Source organism: Bos mutus, chromosome 18, assembly GCF_027580195.1.
Source record: "Bos mutus isolate GX-2022 chromosome 18, NWIPB_WYAK_1.1, whole genome shotgun sequence".
Classification (NCBI taxonomy): Eukaryota; Metazoa; Chordata; class Mammalia; order Artiodactyla; family Bovidae; genus Bos; species Bos mutus.
In genome coordinates this window covers 54,671,191-54,690,329 of record NC_091634.1, presented here as the reverse complement: position 1 = coordinate 54,690,329, position 19,139 = coordinate 54,671,191, and the positions used below count along the sequence as shown (strand labels likewise).

The 19,139-nt window shown below is 46.1% G+C and overlaps 1 protein-coding gene and 1 long non-coding RNA gene across 2 annotated transcripts in view; one reads left to right on the top strand and one right to left on the bottom strand.

Annotated features, from left to right (window-relative positions):
- Positions 1-750: 750 nt before the first annotated feature.
- LOC138991851 (uncharacterized) lies at positions 751-2,783 on the bottom strand. Its single transcript, XR_011467744.1, has 2 exons — positions 2,626-2,783; positions 751-1,456 (listed from the first exon to the last, which is right to left on the bottom strand). It is a non-coding gene; the product is annotated as an uncharacterized lncRNA (long non-coding RNA).
- A 167-nt stretch (positions 2,784-2,950) lies between these two features.
- Positions 2,951-19,139, top strand: part of GAN (gigaxonin) — a 52,320-nt gene continuing 36,131 nt past the window's right edge. The window contains exon 1 of the mRNA XM_070388658.1: positions 2,951-3,260. Coding sequence (XP_070244759.1) covers positions 3,094-3,260 — 167 coding nt within the window. The 5' untranslated portion in view covers positions 2,951-3,093. The remainder of the gene's footprint in view (positions 3,261-19,139) is intronic.

Sequence of the window (19,139 nt, the reverse complement as noted above, 5' to 3'; positions counted from 1 at the left end):
AGCACCAGGCACTGTGCAAGTCCCTCGAAATAGGTAAATACAACACAGCTCCTACCCTGGAGGAGCTCGCAAACCAAGTATACAGCGGTGAATTACAGCGTTGCCAGCTAAGTGCAGAACAGAAGAAGGCAAAAACACGGTGCAGCACAGGGACTCTGCCCGAGAAGCTGGCTGGAGGTCCTCCGAAGGTCACCGAGCTGGGTTTTGAAGGGTGAATGTGAGTGATTCAGGCAGGTGGTTGGCGGGGAATACTGCAACTGTGGGGATGGAATGGAGAACATTTACACGGTCTTCTGTCCATCTGCCTGCTGCACAGGGGAACCTCTCAAGCCAGCAACTGCCTTTCCCCTGTCAGGTGTCAGGTGGGAGGCTGCCCTGATTGATGTTGGTCTGTCTACAACCCTCTGCCCAGGCCCTCCTATACCTTCCTTCTGTCAAAACATCAGAGAAGTTTCACCTCTACCAGGAAGAACCTGCCTGACTAATCCCCATTCACCTCCAGTTACTTCAACTAAGGCAACACTTCCATTCTGGGAAAACTGGTTACCTGAGGGTGATTCTGTTATTTGAGCTCTTTGTTTTGGAACCGCTGACATTCGAAGACTAGATCAGCATTCCAACTAATTCCAAGTAAGTGTTTATCAAGTACCTACATATTTGATATGAAGGCCTTCTGTCATATGTATCGTTTTTGACTCCAGCAACAACCCAGCTGAGAAAGAAGACAAACACAAAGAAACTAAAAACAGATTGCAATTCAGAAAACATTTATTAAATGCCCGGTATTCACAATTTTTAAAATCCCTCCATCCATCCAACATCCACTGAGCACTAACAGGGCTAGGCGGTGGACTTGGCACCTGGAAATGGAGATGCACTAAATTTACAAGCTAGCAGGCAAGATAGGCAAATAAACCCCTTACAGTAATTTTCCTGCCAGAGCAATGTTCAAAGTACAGCAACAACTTCAAGGAAGAAGTGTTTCAACTGTTCCCAGGGATACTGGGCAGATATCATGGAGGATATAAGCTCTAGCCGCTTATCTTGTTGACTTTGCATTATGACATTTTACCACATACAAACAAATACAGAGACTAGCACAACGAATCTCCACATATCTATGACACAGCTTTAATAGGAGTAACTCATAGCCACCTTTGATTGATTTATACCCCCACCTACTTCCCTCCTTCCCTTCATATTGTTTTGTAGCCAATCCTAGATGTTTTAATCATTTTATCCATAATACTGATCTAGAAATGTCTGGATTTTCCACTGTGCTTAGTCACTCAATCGTGTCCGACTCTTTGCGACCCCATGGACTCGTACCCCACCAGGCTTCTCTGTCCATGGGGATTCTCCAGGCAAGAATACTGGAGTGGGTTGCCATGCTCTCCTCCAGGGGGATCTTCCCAACCCAGGTCTCCCGTATTGCAGGCAGATTCTTTATCGCCACCTGGGAAGTCCAAGAATACTGGAGTGGGTAGCCTATCCCTTCTCCAGGGGACCTTCCTGATCCAGGAATCCAACCGGGGTCTCCTGCGTTGCAGGCTGTTTCTTTACCAGCCAAGCCACCAGGGAAGCCCTCTAGTAACTTCCTTCTCCCTATCTATTCTTTGGTCAGTGACTCCACCAGAGTTAAATACCCTGATTCCTGCCAGTAACCCCAAACCCCTGGCTGGTTCAGGGTAAAGATGCCAGACTTTACTGGGGCCTTTGAGTTGGCTGAAGGAAAAACCTAAGCTGATCCACTGAAAACCCTATCCCAGCCTACCTGGAATACTGACCATGTTCTTTGGGCCTTTGGCCCTGGTAAAACTGCTAATTCCTTAGGAGCTTGTGGAGTCCCTAACGTTTGGACAAAACGGGGGCTACATTTCACGTTCCCATGTGCCCTTAGCAGCCTTCCCAGAAATCTCTGACAGTGTAGGGCTTGCTCTGCAGATAGAGCTGTCCCACACTTGCTTCCTGTCAGCACTTTGATCCTGACTGGGTGGGGGAGCCTGGTCACACCTGTACAGAGCCCACCTCTGTCTGGGCTCTCTACCTTCCACTCCTTCAGCGTTTCTGTCTCTCTCTGAAAGGTACCAACATCACGCAGCTACTCAATCCAGAACATTACCCAGGACTCCCTCCCCCTCCTAATTCTGCCTGTTCTTTTAAAGCCATCAGCTACTGCCCACCTCCATCATCACCCTTCCATCTAGGCCACCAGTCCCTTCCCTCAAGTAAGGCAATATTTAACCACGTTTCTACCGTTGGCATCCAATCCCACCCTCCAGTTCTCCACGCAGCAGCTCGATCTTCGTGAAAAACCCTATCACGGTTCCTACCATCTATGGGATCAAGACCAACCTCCCGACCGTAAGCCAAAGAAGTCTCGCTTACGTCTTCAGCTTCATCCGCTGCATTTCCCTCCCGGGCCCGCAACCCAAACGCTCTTTTCGGGGCTGGCTTTCTCGGATCTCTGTGCTCTTATCTGGGAAGCGCCTTTTCTCTCGTAAATAATGAAAGCTACACCTAGTGCGCCCTTTTTTACGTGCGGTTATCTCACATCAGCCCGCACCAACACCTAAGAAATCAGCTTCATCTTGCAGAAAGACAAACTGCGGATGGGCACCTTACCCATGGTCACACGGCTAGTGAGCGGAGGAACCGAGGCTCGGATTCAGATTCACGGCGCCAGAGCCACGGACTTAACCCTGGAGCGCCGGCGCGCGCACACCCTTCCAGCGCTGCAGAGATAGCTCTCAGCCGCCGACCCGCGCCCAGGCAGCGCCAGTTCCGGGATCGGGGCATACTGGAGGGGAACGAGGCTTCTGATTGGCCGCCTCCGGCGACGGAGGGCGGGACGGAGAGAGAGAGGAGGGCACGGGGGCGTCGCGGAGAAATGACGCAACGCCGCGGCTCCTTAAAGGCGCCGGCCGCTCGCAGGGCGGACGGCGCAAGCGCGTTCCGGAGGCTTGGGCTGGATCTCGCTTCGCCGAGCGCGGGGCCGAGCGGACTGGGCGCGCGCCGAGCGCAGGCGGCTCGCGGGGTCCGGCGGGGCGACTTCCAGAGCCCCCACGGGCGGGCGGAGGAGCGGGTGCCGCGATGGCCGAGGGCAGCGCCGTGTCCGACCCTCAGCACGCCACGCGCCTGCTGCGCGCGCTGAGCTCGTTCCGGGAGGAGTCCCGCTTCTGCGACGCGCACCTGGTCCTCGACGGGGAGGAGATCCCGGTGCAGAAGAATATCCTGGCTGCCGCCAGCCCGTACATCAGGTGAGGCGGGGGCCGGGCGGGGCCGCGCAGCCCCGGGCCCGGGGGCGGGGCGCGGAGCCCCAGGTCCCCAACCCCCGCCGGCCGCCGGGGTCCCTGTGGTCAGCTCTCGGCTCGTTGTGCCTCCCGGGAGACGCCCCGGCCGCCGGGCCTCACCCCCGCCCAGGACAGCCGCCCCGAGGCCCGGCCCTGCTCCCTGGAGCGGACCCTGGACCGCAGTCCCCACCGCTGCCGTCCCTCGCTCCTCGGGTCCCCGCCGCCCGGCCTCCGAGGCCCCCAGACGCCGTGCTGGGCCGGACCCGGGCCCGCACCCGCGCGCAGGGCGGAGCGGCGCCGGGGAGAGCCTGTCCCCTCGCCGGGGGCCCGGCCAGGGGATCCCGGCTTAAGTTTGCCGTTCGCCTCGGAATCGACGCGCGGTGGGCTGGGCCCCGCGCCGCGAACGCGGCCAGGGAGCGCCCCTCCCACGGAGAAGCCGAACACACGCCTCCCCTCCGGTGCGGGCAGAGGGAAAACCCATGGGATGTTTTTCTTAGGATGGACGGCCCGACCCGCCCCCCCCCCCCACTTCCACTCCAGGCCCGGGCTCTTCGCAAAAGTGACTTTGCCACCCCTGTGGGTCCTCGTTTAAAAAGAAGGGCAGTGTCTTACAGATGGACGTTATAGTAAGCTGTCGCACATTTCGAAAGACTTACTGTCATTCTCAGGATGCTGTTATACAACCCGAGGACCATGATGAGATTTTAGCGATTTAGAGAAGGCATTTTAAAACGAAGATCAGCCTGTTTTGTCAGCTCAACTAACGAGGTGATTTGAAGGTGGATAGGACAGTGTTCATACAAGGGTATCACATCTTGCAGGGGCTGGTATGTTGTAGGAACTTTCTTGCAGACTGAGTTGCTCTTTTAATAAAAGATGAAGAAAATGCTAAAAGCTGGAGAAACTGCCCAGTAAGCTCGTTAAATACAGACTAATAGTAGAGAATGTCACTAGAATTGACAGGTCAGAAAAAAGCAAAATGATGTGTGCTGTAGACTCAATGCCTTGTCCTAGCAGACCTCGGCACACAAATTGCCTTTTAACCTGTGCGTTAAGAGACATCTGTGCCTCGTCAGAAGCATTTCAACTAATTTCTGGTAACTTCTGGCTCTTCCTGGCTCTCTTTCTTAAAATCTATTTGCACTCTGTGGATTTCAAAGGTGGGCTTGGGGTGAGTTATTGTTAGTGTGGGGTTTCGATTGCTCACGTGACAGATAGCTCACGGCTGGCAGTTTAGAGCTTTTGAGCAATCAATATAAAATTGGGATCAGCAGGCTAGCATCTTCCTGTGTACAGAGAACTCCTTGTTTGAGGAAATGCTGAGGAAAACTACTTTAGATGCATTCTTGTCGTTCTCTAAGTGGCATCCAGCTGGCTTAAAAGAAAACCGTGAATCACCAAATACATGCTCTCTGTTCCCTTGGCATGCTTCATTTTTCTCCATAGCCCTTACCACGATAACATACCCTGCATTTTACTCATTTACTTTGTGGTTCTTCCCCAACCACAGTGTAAGCTCCATGAGGCCAGGGACTTTGCTTTTGTTCATTTCCACATCCCTGGCATGCAGAAGGACCAGTGCCTGGTGGTTAGCAGATGAGTGGAAGCAGGGACTGCCTTCCTTTTTGCCACAGCCGACTGGACGTGAGGGGACCAGTTCTGGTTCATTTCCATCTCAGACACTCAGTTGTCTCTGATGGAGAAGAGCCCTGCACCTGCTTTGTGCTCCCAGCTTTCACTCTTTTTCGAGTTGTCAGTAGATGACTTCATCTCGGCTTCAGCCCACTAGTCTGATCAATGAGGGATAAAATGTGTCTTCCTCTCATTTAATCTTGGACCAACCCTGTGCAGAAATAGGTAACTGGGCTTTAAACCCCTCACAGGTCTGCACACAGGTCTCCAGAAGTATCACTGGCAAGGTATCACTGCTGTATCTGCCAAGTTAGGAAAGATGGGGTTATCTGATTGTGACATAGTGGCACATATGATAATATTCAGTAATATTAGTTTATACTAGTAGTAATTTAGGTGAGAAATATTAGCGATCATAGTAGCAGAGCCAAAAGGGACTTCAAACCCTCTAGTCCAATTCTGTTAACCTTCCAATTAAAAAAATGGAACACGGTGGGCATTAGTGGTTTATATTACAGTGAGGTTACCAGCACTTAGTGATTCAACTAGGATCAGACTCCAGGTTAGTGGTACCTAGTCTCCTTCTTGTTTACGATACCAAGTTATAGCATTATTTGCGTTTAACTAGTCTTTGTGTGAACTCTCTTACTGACTTTGTTTATTAAGTACTTTCACATACTGTCTCATTTTGATTTTTATTTTCAGCCATCTTGCACAGTAGGTAGGGCAGTTATTTTTGACATTTTCTAGGTAAATATGAATTGGTCAGTATGTGTTTTTTCAGGGACTGATTGACTGCTGTAGGTTTATTTGGTCATTGAAGCTGTATATTTGTTCCTGGGGTTCTTTTAAAATTATCAGTCTCAAGGCTTCTTCAAAGTAATATGACTACTTTATATTAGTATTTAGAAACGAACTGTTTAATTTTTGATGCTGATTATATTGGACTTTTATAATATGTCCATTTTGTTTGAATGAAACTTTAAGGAGTTATAGTGAAACAAAATGAATTGGTATGTTCTAGAACTTGATGTTTCTTACTTTCCCTTTTGAAGCGCAAACACTTAGGTCTGGGATGTCATTAATGAATGGATTGGGTGTTTGCAAATTTGGTAGTCTGAGTTTTGTTTAAAGTCTCCAGTTTGCCTGGTTTTAGTAAGTGTCATAGGTGTCTGAAGTTGTGTGGCTCAGAAACAATGTTATATATTGTTTCTGTATCATCAGCCAAGGGAACCAATCCAACTTTGTGGCTGTAGGAATTGAAGCAAATCATTTGGCATACTTTTTACTCCATATAAAAAGTCTTTTAGCCTAACTTGGTTTTAATCTTTTCCTGTGCTTTATCTTTGGTTTAGCATTTGTTTTTCCTCCTGATCGTCTTAGCACCAGAAGACTTTCATTATAAAAGGAAAAAGGCAGGAAAACCTCAATTCAGCAACAAACTCCTAATGATCACCTGAAGGAAGGCTGGGTGGGGCATGTGTCACACCGCCGAAGATTGAGGTGCTCCAGGGAGGATGGGCAGAGACTCCCAGAGCTCGTCACTCCCCACAGCTTACCGTGGGATGCTGCTTTCCCGGCATGCCCTCTGCCCAGCACTTTCTCATGATCCCTGAATGGTATTTTCACTTCGGTTTGTTGGCAAAAAAACAATCTAAACGTAGCTGACGACCTTTAAGAATGATGACATTGAATTCAGAGCTATAATGACAACCCGCAGCAACCCTTTCCTTTCTCAGCAACCATGAGACCTTCTGGGAAAGGTTCCCTGAGGCTTGTAGGAAATTTCCTTTTCTCCTGAGTATTGCAAAGTTTGCTTTGCTTCATGTCTTAGGCTCTTCTCATTCTGGCACAATTCCCTTGATCTGGTGTGGAGTTCGCCCTCCTCTCTTTCATAAACTGTGGCTCTTGGGGTGTGATGTCTGTGAAAGAATTTGCAAGTGAATTGCCGTGTGGTTCTGTGGTGGTATAATAGGGCTCTGTACAGGTTCCAGTCCCATATCCACTTTGGGGAATTTTGGTTTTCCTAGGGAATCTGTTGGAACAGGAGTTTGTTTAGCTTTTAGCCCCAGAGAGTAAAGGAAAGAAAGATTCCCAAGAATTTGGACCTTGTGATAAGTTAGCCAACAGTAAGAATGGCGACTTCTGTCCCTTGTGTTTTGAGAAAAAGCTGGTCTAGTGGGTGTGGAGTGGAGCCATTGGGCCTAGACTCCAGCCTGGATCTTCTTGGACAGTTGCATGGGCCTTAGTCTGGTCTTCTCCTCTGTGAAGGGAGGTTGATCGGGCTCTGTGCTGTTTTGCTCTGCTCTGTGTGTCTGTCTCTGTCTTACCGCTTTATTGCACCATCTGTAGTTTTGTTGGGGCTTCCCTGGTAGTCCAGTGGTTCAGATTCAGAGCTTCCACTGCCGCGGGTGCAGGTTCCATCCCTGATTGGGGAACTGAGATCCCTCATGCTATGCAATATGGCTAAAAAGATTTTTTTTTTTTTTAAATTTTGTTGCACATTGATGTTACAGCCTTCCCTTTGCCTTGTCATGCAGGACTTGGTTGCATATTCTGCTGCATATGTAGCTCTGTAGCTCTATAGAGTTCTTTTGTTACGAGCGTTTATTTTATGCTGTTAATTTGGATGCGTTCCAAGGCCTAAGTATTGATGAGCCTGTTTTGCTGTTTAAATCTAAAATTTGACTCATAGATGATGCTGATGAAACTTCCTAACGAGACTAATATGATACCTGTGGGAGTCCAAGTTTCATGGTAATGTGGAAATTGTTGTCATCCTTTCCTTGGGTACTTGAAACCCGCCCTTTAGTTTCTGAGCACTGATGTCTATTAGTTTTGTCTGCTGTGTGCAGAGCAAGCTTTCAGTCCTGAAGTCTCTTTTCTTTCACTTGTGCTTGAGTCTCAAAGCAGCTCATGAATGATTACATAAGGGTTTTGCATAGTGATTGTGACCTGTTAGGTTTCTTAGTCCTCACGGGTTCAGCTGGAAACTCCAGGTTCTGAGATGCTTACTGATCCTGAGCAATCTTTCAATCAACTGTACCTACTCATGCCGCGCTCTGATGGTGATGGAAAATACACTGGGCTTGAACATCTTATTAATGGATCTAGGCCGTGTTTGGCCTTGTTTGTTTCTATCCGTTTACTGTAAGGCATCCTTAACAACTGCTTAAAAAGATGAAATCTGCCCTGAACAGCTTCAGTCACATGGTTCAAAATGATCATCTCCATTCTCCTCTTTCCTCCTCCCCCTCCTCCGCCTCTCCTCCCTCTTCTTCCTCCTTTTCCTTTAGTATTGGATTAAACCTTGTTCTTAATGTGAGATTTTCTGAAACCAATATTGAAGCATGTTCTCTTTCAGAAGATCAAAGAAAGATTTTCTCAGGGTTCCTAAGAAAACCAAGAGCTTGTAAGTTGGAGGTCTGAGTTTAGCATAGATTACTCATTTCAGCTGAAAGATACGCGTTTATATATACAAGGCAGCAGTTATCACTCTTAGTAGCAGCGAATGCTCCAATTCTGGACAGGTTCTTGGAAGGTTTCAAATGATGAAACAGATCAATACAATTCTTGTTAGACTAAGGGATCTAACATTAAGAGAAGTGTTGAATGTTTAGACTTATTGTATAGCTTGCCCAAGACTTGTTATTTTGAGTAAAAAGCAGTGTGGCAGAGGTGCATCTTTAAATCTGAGCACCACTGAATGCCAGCTGGTAACCTCTCCCTGTCTTAACTGTGCCCTCTGGCTTCTGCCTCTTCTTCCAGTTGCCATTTTCTTCTGCAAGTTCTCTTCAGTGTTCTTAAAGTAATTTTTATTATATAATTTAGAGAGTTGAGCGAAGTGCTTTTCCACATAGGAATTCTGGCTTCGCAGATTTTTTGTTGTTCAGTTGCTAAGTGGTGTCTGACTCTGTGCCACCCATGGACTGCAGCATGCCATGCTCCATTGTCCTCCGCAATCTCCTGGACTTTATTCAGATTCATGTCCATCGAGTTGGTGATGCCATCCAACCATCTCATCCTCTGCTGCCCCCCTTCTCTGTCTGCCTTCAGTCTTTCCCAGCAGCGCGATCTTTTCCAATGAGTTGGGTCTTCACATCAGGTGGCCAAAGTATTGGAGCTTCAGCTTCAGCAGCAAGTCCTTCCAATGAATATTCAGTGTTGATTTTCTTTAGGATTGACTGGTTGATCTCCTTGCTATCCAAGGATTTAGGTTTGGATAATATAGACCAAGCATCTAGGTTATAAAACCACCTTATCTGTTGTTTAAACTATTAATCAGTCTGTCTCATGATATCAAAGTGAGGCTTAAACTCTAGTTATATTCCATAAAGAAAACATAATTAGGACAAATAAGGAGTTGTTTTGCTTCTGAGTCCTTTGGGGAGTGGCATCATCCTTTGGAAGAACACAAGTCTATCATTTTGTATGCTCGAGCTATGATATAAATGAATAATTTGTAAGTTGGAATTCTAGGTTAAGGGTGGAGATGCAGGGTGTGAGTGTGACAAGGAGCAGGTTACGGTTGCAACCTTGAATTCTGAGTGCTTCCCATGGGTTGTCTGCCTCCTAAAACAGGATGGGTCCAAAGAAGGAAGGAGATCAAAGGCTCTAGTAAAGCTGGCAACCACAGCCGTGTGGAGGGTGAAGGTAGTGTGTCCTTCTAAATGTCCTTCATCGCTCAACTGGAGTTCCTGACCCCTGTGCTCAGAAGAGCGGAGACTGAAGTTGTCTTCCTCAGCGTTTATTGCCAAAGAATGTCTTCACCGTAGAATGATGGTCTAATGTTTGCTGCTTTCAATTCTCTTTGGGAATAAATTGTAATTTTTTTTCCTTCCTTTCAGAGATTTTAAGAAAATAGAATACTCAGGGAAAATAAGATCTCAGGGAAATATTTTGTTAGATAAAAGAGTTGGCCTTCAGGCAATAAAGCTTTAAGAGGCAGCGCGTATCAAGTGGAAGTGGGGAAGACTGCTTTTTAAAAATAGACTGTTGTAATGGGGTATAGACCAATACAATGTGCTTTTTTTTTCTTTGTACAGTTAATGTGCTAATGGATATAGAACTTTAAATGTACATTTTTGCTCATAAGTATTTTGTGATTCTTTTTAAAGACCATTTGCACTTGCAATTTTTGTGTTAACGTGAGTAGAAATATTGTAAAACATAGTTTTATAGTCACATTCACATTCATCAGTAACCAAGTGCCTCTGCCTCTGAATAATTCTAAATTGTCATGTATTATTGAGCTCAAAATATTTTCAGACCTTTGTCACTTGAATTGTACAAAACAGTCAGTTCTCTGAATTGGAGAAACCTCACATTTAAGGTGTGAGTTTGGTCTGCATCTTATCTACCGCTTTGAGCCCATTCACTGTGAGTGGCTGGCAGTGTGAGGAGGTGGGATTGGGAAGAGCAAGAAAATCCTTAGAAAGCAAAGTCAGTGATCACTGTTTGCTGCTCTCTCCTCTCTAGAGCCCACTTTTGCTTCAGTGGGCTGAGTTGGAGGCCAGCAGAAGCCATCGTTGTCTTGAATGTTTCATCTGTTAGTCACAGGAAGAGTTTCTCTTCCTGTGAATTTCTCTCAGTCCTGCAGTGGAGCAGAAGCAAAGGAGAGGCTCTGCTTCCTGACTTCCTGGTCTTTTTCCCTATTGATAGGAAGGGGAGTTAGGAAAACGGACATCACCGTCGCAGCTGTCAGAACATTCTCTAGAAATGTCATCACCCTTTAACCCATGTGCTTGTGAGCTTGTGAGCTTGTTAAGTTATCTTTGATGTTCACTTAATTTTACACGATATTGTGTGGTGTGGTAGTACCAGAATTTCAAGAACGGAAAAAGAAGAGATTGATTTTATTTTCAGAGGATTTACTTCTGAAAGTCTGCTCTAAAAAGTATACTTAAATGACTCATCTAATCATTCGCTACTGTGTTAGTAACCCCCATTCATTACATTTGCAGAAACAGCTGTTTTTAAGTAGAGAATATAGATCCTTGGTCAAAAGTTTCCTAAATGCTTGATCATTCATTAAACTTTTCTTGAGCATTGCATTTATGCACAGTGCTGCCATGCCCTGGGCCTCCAGGGCTCTGGATCCGTGGACTTCGGCTGGCGAGGCAGACAATGAAGAGATCTCGTTACAGAGAGATGGGAGGGGTGGACCAGGTGGGGGAGCACCACTCTGAGGAAGAGCTGTCTAACCTGAGATCTGGAGGGGGTGTGGAGGAGGGAGAGTCAGTGTGGGCAGAGCTGGGGGCCACAGGGAGAGCAGAGGGAACCGAAGTGCTGTGATCCGATTCACGATTGGATTGGAACACCAGCCCAAGGAGATGATGCGCAGTTGGTGGAGCTGCAGGAATCCAGACTGGGGGCAGCAGGGCCTCATAGCCCTGAGTTCAGAGCGGTGTGCACACTACCCCCACCAAGGCCCAGCTCCCGCTGGAACACTTCCCAGAGGGCTGTATGTTGGGAGCTGGCTGGGCAGGTGGCAGATACAGGAAAGGGACTGCAAACTTTTTTTCCAATATAGTTTAGTCTGTGTGAGATAGTTTAGATTTTATCAGAAGAGTTTAGGTCAGGCGTTGATGAGAGGCATTTTGGAGGGTGCTAGAATGGTTCATCATGCGAAATGCTGGGCTGGGTGAAGCACAAGCTGGAATCAAGATTTCCGGGAGAATACGCAATCAGATATGCATCTCAGATACATAGATGCCACCTTCCTTACGGCAGAAAGTGAAGGACTAAAGAGCCCCTTGATGAAAGCGAAAGAGTGGAGTGAAAAGCTGACTTAAAACTCAACATTCAAAACACTAAGATCATGGCATCTGGTCCCATCACTTCATGGCAAATAGATGGGGAAACAATGAAAACAGTGACAGACTTTATTTTTGGGGTTCCAAAATCACTGCAGATGGTGACTGCAGCCATGAAATTAAAAGATGCTTGCTCCTTGGAAGAAAAGCTATGACCAACCTAAACAGCGTATTAAAAAGCAGAGACATTAGTTTGCCGACAAAGGTCCATCTAGTCAAAGCTATGGTTTTTCCAGTAGTCCTGTATGGATGTGAGAGTTGGACCATAAAGAAGGCTGAGTGCCAAAGAATTGATGCTTCCAAATTGTGGTGTTGGGGAAGACTCTTGAGAGTCCCTTAGACTGCAAGGAGGTCAAACCAGTCAGTCTTAAAGGAAATCACTCCTAAATATTCATTGGAAGGACTCATACTGAAGCTGAAACTCCAATGCATTGGCCACCTGACATGAAGAACTGACTCATTGGAAAAGACCCTGATGCTGGGAAAGATTGAGGGCAGGAGAAGAAGGGGACAATGGAGGATGAGATGGTTGCATGGCATCACTGACTTGATGAACATGAGTTTGAGCAAACGTCAGGAGTTGGTGATGGACAGGGAAGCCTGGCGTGCTGCAGTCCATGGGGTCACAATGACTTGGACGCAAATGAGCAACTGAACTGAACTGAGAATGGTTCAGACAGGACATAGGAGTTCCCTGGGCTTGGCTTCATCAGTGGAGTCGGAGCGGCTGGAGTAGAGGGATTAGCAGTAGGACTTGGTGAGAAAAAGGGAAGAGCCAGGAGAGCCCCGGTTCACGTCCTGTCATGAACAACGCTGGTCATCACTTCCTGGGCAATGAAGCACAGCTCTCAAAGACTCTGTCAAGTACAGGCTCTGTCCTCAGAGCTTACAGCTCAGGTGTGAAAGGACCAAGTGTGGAACCGAGGCTGTTTTAATGGTACAGATACTTCCAGCCACAGGCGTTCCAAGGAGGAGGGGCCACTTGCTTGACCCTTAAGGTGCCAAGGAGGAAACAGTGGAGCCTGGCCTTGGGGATGAGTTAGAGGTAGAAGGCTGGGTGGGGCAGGTGAAGAGAGGGGCAAAGAGAAGGTCCCGGGAAGCACAGGTGTGCGTGCAGGGGCCAGGTGTGTGCTCACGGTGGTCAGCACGCCGTGCGGGCTGGACTGGGGGCTGGACTGGAGTGGTGCGAAGTGCGGTAGACGGCCAGTTGGGATGGTGTTCTCCAGTGCCCGGCCAGTTCGTCTAGAGTTCTACTCAGTCGTTCAGCAGTGGTATTACACCAGTAATGGGAACGGGCTGTGCTCTGAGAAGGTAGCTTGGTGGGTGGTTGTTCCCAGGGCCACAGAGTTGCTGACTGATTCAGGCCCCAGCACCCAGGCCCCCATGTCAATCGTGGCCAAGGTAGACGTTAAAGGAGAAATCAACCGACTGCTATTTGGATGCAGGAATTAGACTGAAGGAAGAAGGAAGAGCTAACAGGTTTTGAGCCCAGCTGCCTGTGAAGAACGGGGAGGACTACGATCGGTCTCTGAGGCGTCCGGTTCAAGGTAGCGTTGCTCCAGAAACACTTTAATCAGGCTCTTCTAGTTGTTGCAGCTTCTACAGAGTGTGACACATATCTGTGAATATATGCATTTCTCATCTCTGCCTCTCTTGACCTCTCGCTTTTTATTCCTTTCCATCCTTCAGGACCCAATATCCCTTCTTTTGTAATATTTTTCCCGTTCTGCCAAATAATCGCTCCCTCCTACAGGCTTCTCTGTGGTGGATGGTGTGTACCTTCAGTGCCGCATGTGTCTGTCTGATTCAGTAAGGAGAAACAGAACAGACAGATGGACTGGGTGCCCTTAGAGCGTCTTTTATCTCCAGGGCCAGAGGCACTAGATCCATTAGTAAGTCTGTAGGTAAGAGAATTGAGTTGCCTGCAGTCTAAGTGCCGATGAGGAAGTCGGAGATGAGAGTTCAGGATGCTATGTCTTGGAAGTGAGATGAAGCTTTTGGCCGAGGCATTTTACTATATAGCTGAACGTGTATCGGGGACTGGGGGAGAGGGGCAGAATAAACCATCTTAGGACAGATTTTAACCCAGAAGAGAGTCTTGAGTTTTGTACCGCTTTAGATGGCGCGATCAAGCTCAACAAAGTCCCATTTCTGGTGCCAAGAAACCTGGGAGCAGGAACCAAATTCTTTCTTCAAAAGTAGTAGCTCCAGAGAGAGAGCTTTTGTCACAACATGACTAAAGAATTAATAGAGAAGCATTCATTCCCGTGACAACATTTTGGAAGGCATTTTCAGCTTCAGGTTGTTTAGAGACATTTATTAACAGATTATAAATGAAGGAGGCGCCAGAAACAGAAAGAGTGTTTTGAGATGCTGAAGTGAAAGTCATCGTGAGCTGTCTCTCATTATTAAAGGGAACTGAAAGGGCAGTGGCGGGCTGCGGGGGTGGGGTGGGGGTGTATTTCAGGCCGTAGTGGGTTTTTGTTTTCCTACTCCCACTATCTTTTTTTTTTTTACAAAAAGAAAAGTTTCTTAAGCATCGTTTAATGCTTTGGTTTGAACTGCTTTGAAAGGAAGAATACAAAGACGTGAAAATACATTCATATAAATTCTTACTTCTCCTTTGAATTTAAATCAGGAGTTCCATTTTGCCTTGGAAAAGGCAGACCTTCCTTCTGACTCTATGAGAAGAGGGAACAGAAAGTGAGGAGAAATACGGACCTACTTCTGTGATAAGAAATTTCAATAGTATTCAGTGCCATTTGTGTGCGGCAGCAAAGAAGAACCAGATCTGCCAGTTTTTAATTAGAGAAGACTTGTGAGAGTGCCCCCAAGAGTGCCCCCAACCACTCCAGTGGTCCAGTGGTTAAGACTCGGAGCTTCCAACACAGGGGTTGTGAGTTCGATCCCTGGTCGGGAACTAAGATCCCACGAGCCATGTGGTGCAGCCAAAAAGAAAAAAGAGTGCCCCCAAACCAAAGGGGTTTCCTCTTGAGATGGCCGTTTCCATGGGCTCTTAAGGTTACAGGAGGAGCCTCTCCTAAGCAGCACCTGAAAAATCTTACCCAAGTAGAAAATCTGGAATTGTTTGACAGGTTGAGGCATGAATGTCTTTCTTTTATTTCTAGAAGGCCAGGGTGTGACCAGAACAAGGAATCAGGCTTGTTTCATCCTAGAAGAATTTTCTGCTTCTCAAGTTGCTGCGTCATGGTTCTGTCTTTGAACTCATCTTAAAGTTTTAACATGCGTTTTCAAACCTTGTCTTTTAAAAGGTAAATTTTTATTGACTGCTTTACTTTGAAACATATAAGAACTGGATTTACATTTTAAGAATCTTTTTTTTTTCATACAAAAGGTTTTATGGGAAACCACATCAGAGTTCAGTTATTTACATCTGCCAGAGTTCCGGTTTTGAACAGTGCACTAATATAGTGTCACAGTTGCAATCTCTCTCTCTATACACACACATATATATGTGATTTCTGAGTCATCTTTTCATTTGAAGTCATTTTGTATCCCTCTTATATCTCAAGGTAATGCCCATAATCATTTTTAATAGTTATTTATTATGACATCATTGATGTTCCATATAATTTGCTTCATCATTCCCCTTTGACCTTTTAATTTTCAGTTCTTTTTTTTTTTCTCCTGAATAGTAGCACTATAAACAAGTTAGGAAAAAAAACAAAATTCTTGGTTCTTTTTCTTGTATTTTTTGTGGGTAAACCCACATTAGGGACTTTGTCCCAGGCATATCTGTATCTGAAGATAGAGCAGATTTGTTCTCGTTATATGAGGCCAGATTACTGTCCAGGAAGACTGGATTATCATATCAAGACCCTGACAGTATGTATCTGATTTTTTTTTTTTCCTTTATATTTATTGCCATTGCCTGGTCACTTTTCCAGGTTGTTTCTCAAAGTTATTACTCTTTTGCATATCATTACTATTTTTTTAGGCTGAATTTTTAAATGTTATATGTTTGCTATTGTGAAAATATTTAGAGCAGGGTTTGGCAAACTTTTCTCTAAAGGGTCAGAAATATTTTAGGCTTTCCAGTCTGTATCCATCCAATCTCAGTCACATATTCTTTGTTTCTTGTTTCAACAACAATCTTTTAAAATATAAAAAAAATTTTTTTAGTTGAAAGGGCATACAAAAACAGGCTGTGGTTTGTAGTGTGTCAGCCGTGATCTAGAGTATCTTTTTAAAATTTGGATATGAAATCTTTAACTCTGGAGATCATCTTTAGTGCTATTTACATATTGTGTGATGATCTGCATGCCAGTCTTCAGAGAGCAGGGGCTGACAGTCAAGGTTAGTCTTCCCTGGCTCTGTCCCCCTGCCCCCATATTCATCTCTTCCTTCTAGGACATTCTGTAGTGTATCCTTTTCCTCGTTCTTAAAAAAAAAAAATGGTAATAATTTTCATTCCTTTCTGGCTCCTTTTCCTGAACATAAAAGTATGCTTAAGTCCTTTCCAGCACCCAGTACATAGGCAATGCACAAATGTTAAATAAATGCTTCTGATAAAAGCAAACACACTCTGCATCCTCTTCCAACAAGTGCACGATTTTCTTGACTTTGTGCCGACAGTCTGTGAAGGAAGCGTGTATGTATCTCGTCCTTGGTGTCAACCTCTGCCCGTAGGCGCCTGTCTTCTCACTCCATTAAAACTGTTCTTCTAAAACTGCTAAATATAATGGCCAAATCAGGTAAAAACAAAATTTTTTTAGAGTTGGTTTACAATGTTGTGTTAATTTCTGCCATACAGCAGAGTGATTCAGTTACACATATACACACGTTCTTTTTCATTGCGGTTTCTCATGGAGTAGTGAGTAGAGTTCCCCGTGCTGTCCCGTAGGGCCTTGCTGTGTGCCCACTCCACGGATAAGAGCTTCCGTCGGCTAGCCCCCGCCGCCCACTCCACCCTCGCCGGCGCCCCGCCCTCGGCCACCAGCAGTCGGTTCTGTCTCTGTTTCCGTTTCATAGATAGGTTCGTGTGTGTCCTATTTCAGAGTCCACGTATAACTGATACCTTATGGCATTTCTTCTCCTTCTGACTTAGGTGAAAACTTTTAAGTGCCCGTCCTCCTCGACCTGTCTGCTGTGTGTGTCGTCCTTGGTTTACCGTGCTCTCGACACCTCTTGTCCCATTCCCCCAGCCTCCTTTTCTGGTCCCCCGTCTGTCCCCAGACGTGGTGCGGCACCGGCTGTGTCCTCGCCCTGCCCTCTCCCCTCCGCTGTCTCATCTCCTCCTCTGGCCTGAGCCCCAAGCGCGTCCATCTGACGGCCGGGCGTGCAGCCACCCCAAGCCCGGCCCGGCCTGCTCCCTCTACCCCCAGGCGGGTGGTCCTTCGTCCGCTGTGGTGGCTGCTGTCCTACCAGGCTCTCCAGGAGGACCCGGGGGAGTCCTCGGGGAGGCCACCTCCTCCCTTTCCCTGCAGCGTCACGTTAACGCCAAGACCTGCCGTTTCATCCTCTCAAGTCTCTGGAAGCGTCTCCTCTCTGCCATCGCCACCACTTGGGTTCTAGCTTCCACTGTTTTGAGTTGTGGCAGGCTCCCTGCTGGCCTGTCTGCCTCTATGCTCAGGCTCCACCCGTCTCCCAAAGCTGCCGCCAGAGTGATGTTTCTAGAGTGTAATTAGATAATGTTCGAAACCCCAGTGTCTTTGGGGATGTGGTTGATTCAGGCACTGGGGCAGGAAAAATAGACTGTGTGCCTGAAGTATTTGTGCCAGCAAGTAAGGAGGGGCTCAAAAGAACATAGAGGCTTTTAGCAGGAACGTGGAGCTGCCCTGAAAGAAGTCTTGATGGCCAAAGCTGGAACGATTTGAGCAAGAAAATGAATAACAATAACGTTGGATTATAATCCATAGAATAAAGAAACACTGATGTATCTGAGGATGGATAAAGAAATAAATGGGGGAGAAGAGACAGTCCTTTCTTATAGAAGAAGCTCAATTAGTTAATGTAGAAGCAGGATAAGAGAATCAGAAACTGTCAGTTGAACACCACGTTAATGTTGTCGGCAAGAGCTACCAGTGGCAACTAAAATTAGTGGGCAAGAGTTTGAGGAGAAAAAGGATATTTGCATATTCTCATCTTAGCTCCCCCAATGTATTTATTAATTACAAAGGGGAAAATGGTAACTTACAGTGGAGAAACCCAACAAACATCACCTAACCAAGTGGCCATGGTTAAGGTCAGCAGTAACAACACATTGACATCATGTTCTCCCTGATGTGAAGGACACAGTGTCAGTCTGGTAGTGTCCCTGTCAGAAATGCTCAACCTCAGTCTAATCATAAGAAATTCAGTTCAAGTTCAGGGACATTGTACAAAGTAATTGACTAGCGTTCACCAAAGTGTCAGGTCTCAAATGGAGAAGAAAGATTGAGGAAGAGTCGCAGGTTAGGGCCACAACAGCTGAGTGCAGTTTGGAACCCTGGGTTGGGTCCCAGAACAGAGAAAGGACGTTATGGGGAAAGCTGCTTAAATCTGAATGAACTTAATAGTATTGTGCCAGTCTTTATTTCTTAGCTTTGGTCATTGTACTAAGTTTACGTGAGTTAGAGGAAGACAAAGGTCAAATGATGTGGCTTATATGTGGAATCTAAAAGATAAGGATATAAATGAACTTATTTACAAAACAGAAAGAGAGCCACAGAAATAGAAAACAAACTTATGGTTACCAAAGGGGAGAGAAGGGATAAATTTAAGAATTTGGGATCAGCGTATACCACTACTACATATAAAATAGACAGACAATATGGACCTGCAGTATAGCACAGTATAGAACTCTATTCAGTATTTTGCAGCAACCTGTAAAGGAAAAGAGACTGAAAAAAATATATATGTATGAATAACTGGATCACTTCGCTGGACACCCCAAACTGACACAACATTGTAAATCAATGCTACTTCAGTTTAAAAAAATTAAAAATAAAAACTTTTTTTCTTTTGAGTGTTTTGTATTGGGGCATAGCTGACTAACATGTTGTGATGGTTTCAGATGACAGCAGAGGGACTCAGCCATCCATATACATGTATCCACTCTCCCCCAAGCGCCCCCATCCAGGCTGCCATGTGACACTGAGCAGAGTTCCCTGTGCTGTGCAGCAGGTCCCTGTTGGTTATCCATTTAAACACAGCAGTGTCCATGGCCATCCCAAACTCCCTAACTATCCCTTCCCACTAGCAGCCGTAAGTTTGTTTTATAAAATCTTTTTTTTTTTAAAGATCATGTAAGTTTATTAACATTAGTAGATATGCTCCATGAAGGGTATACAAGAACCCTACAACTTAAAACTTTCCCGTGAGTCCAAAATTATTTCAAGTAAAGAGGTTTCTCCATTTCCCCTCCAGGTGAAGTGCAGATTCTCCTGCATGGTCTTTC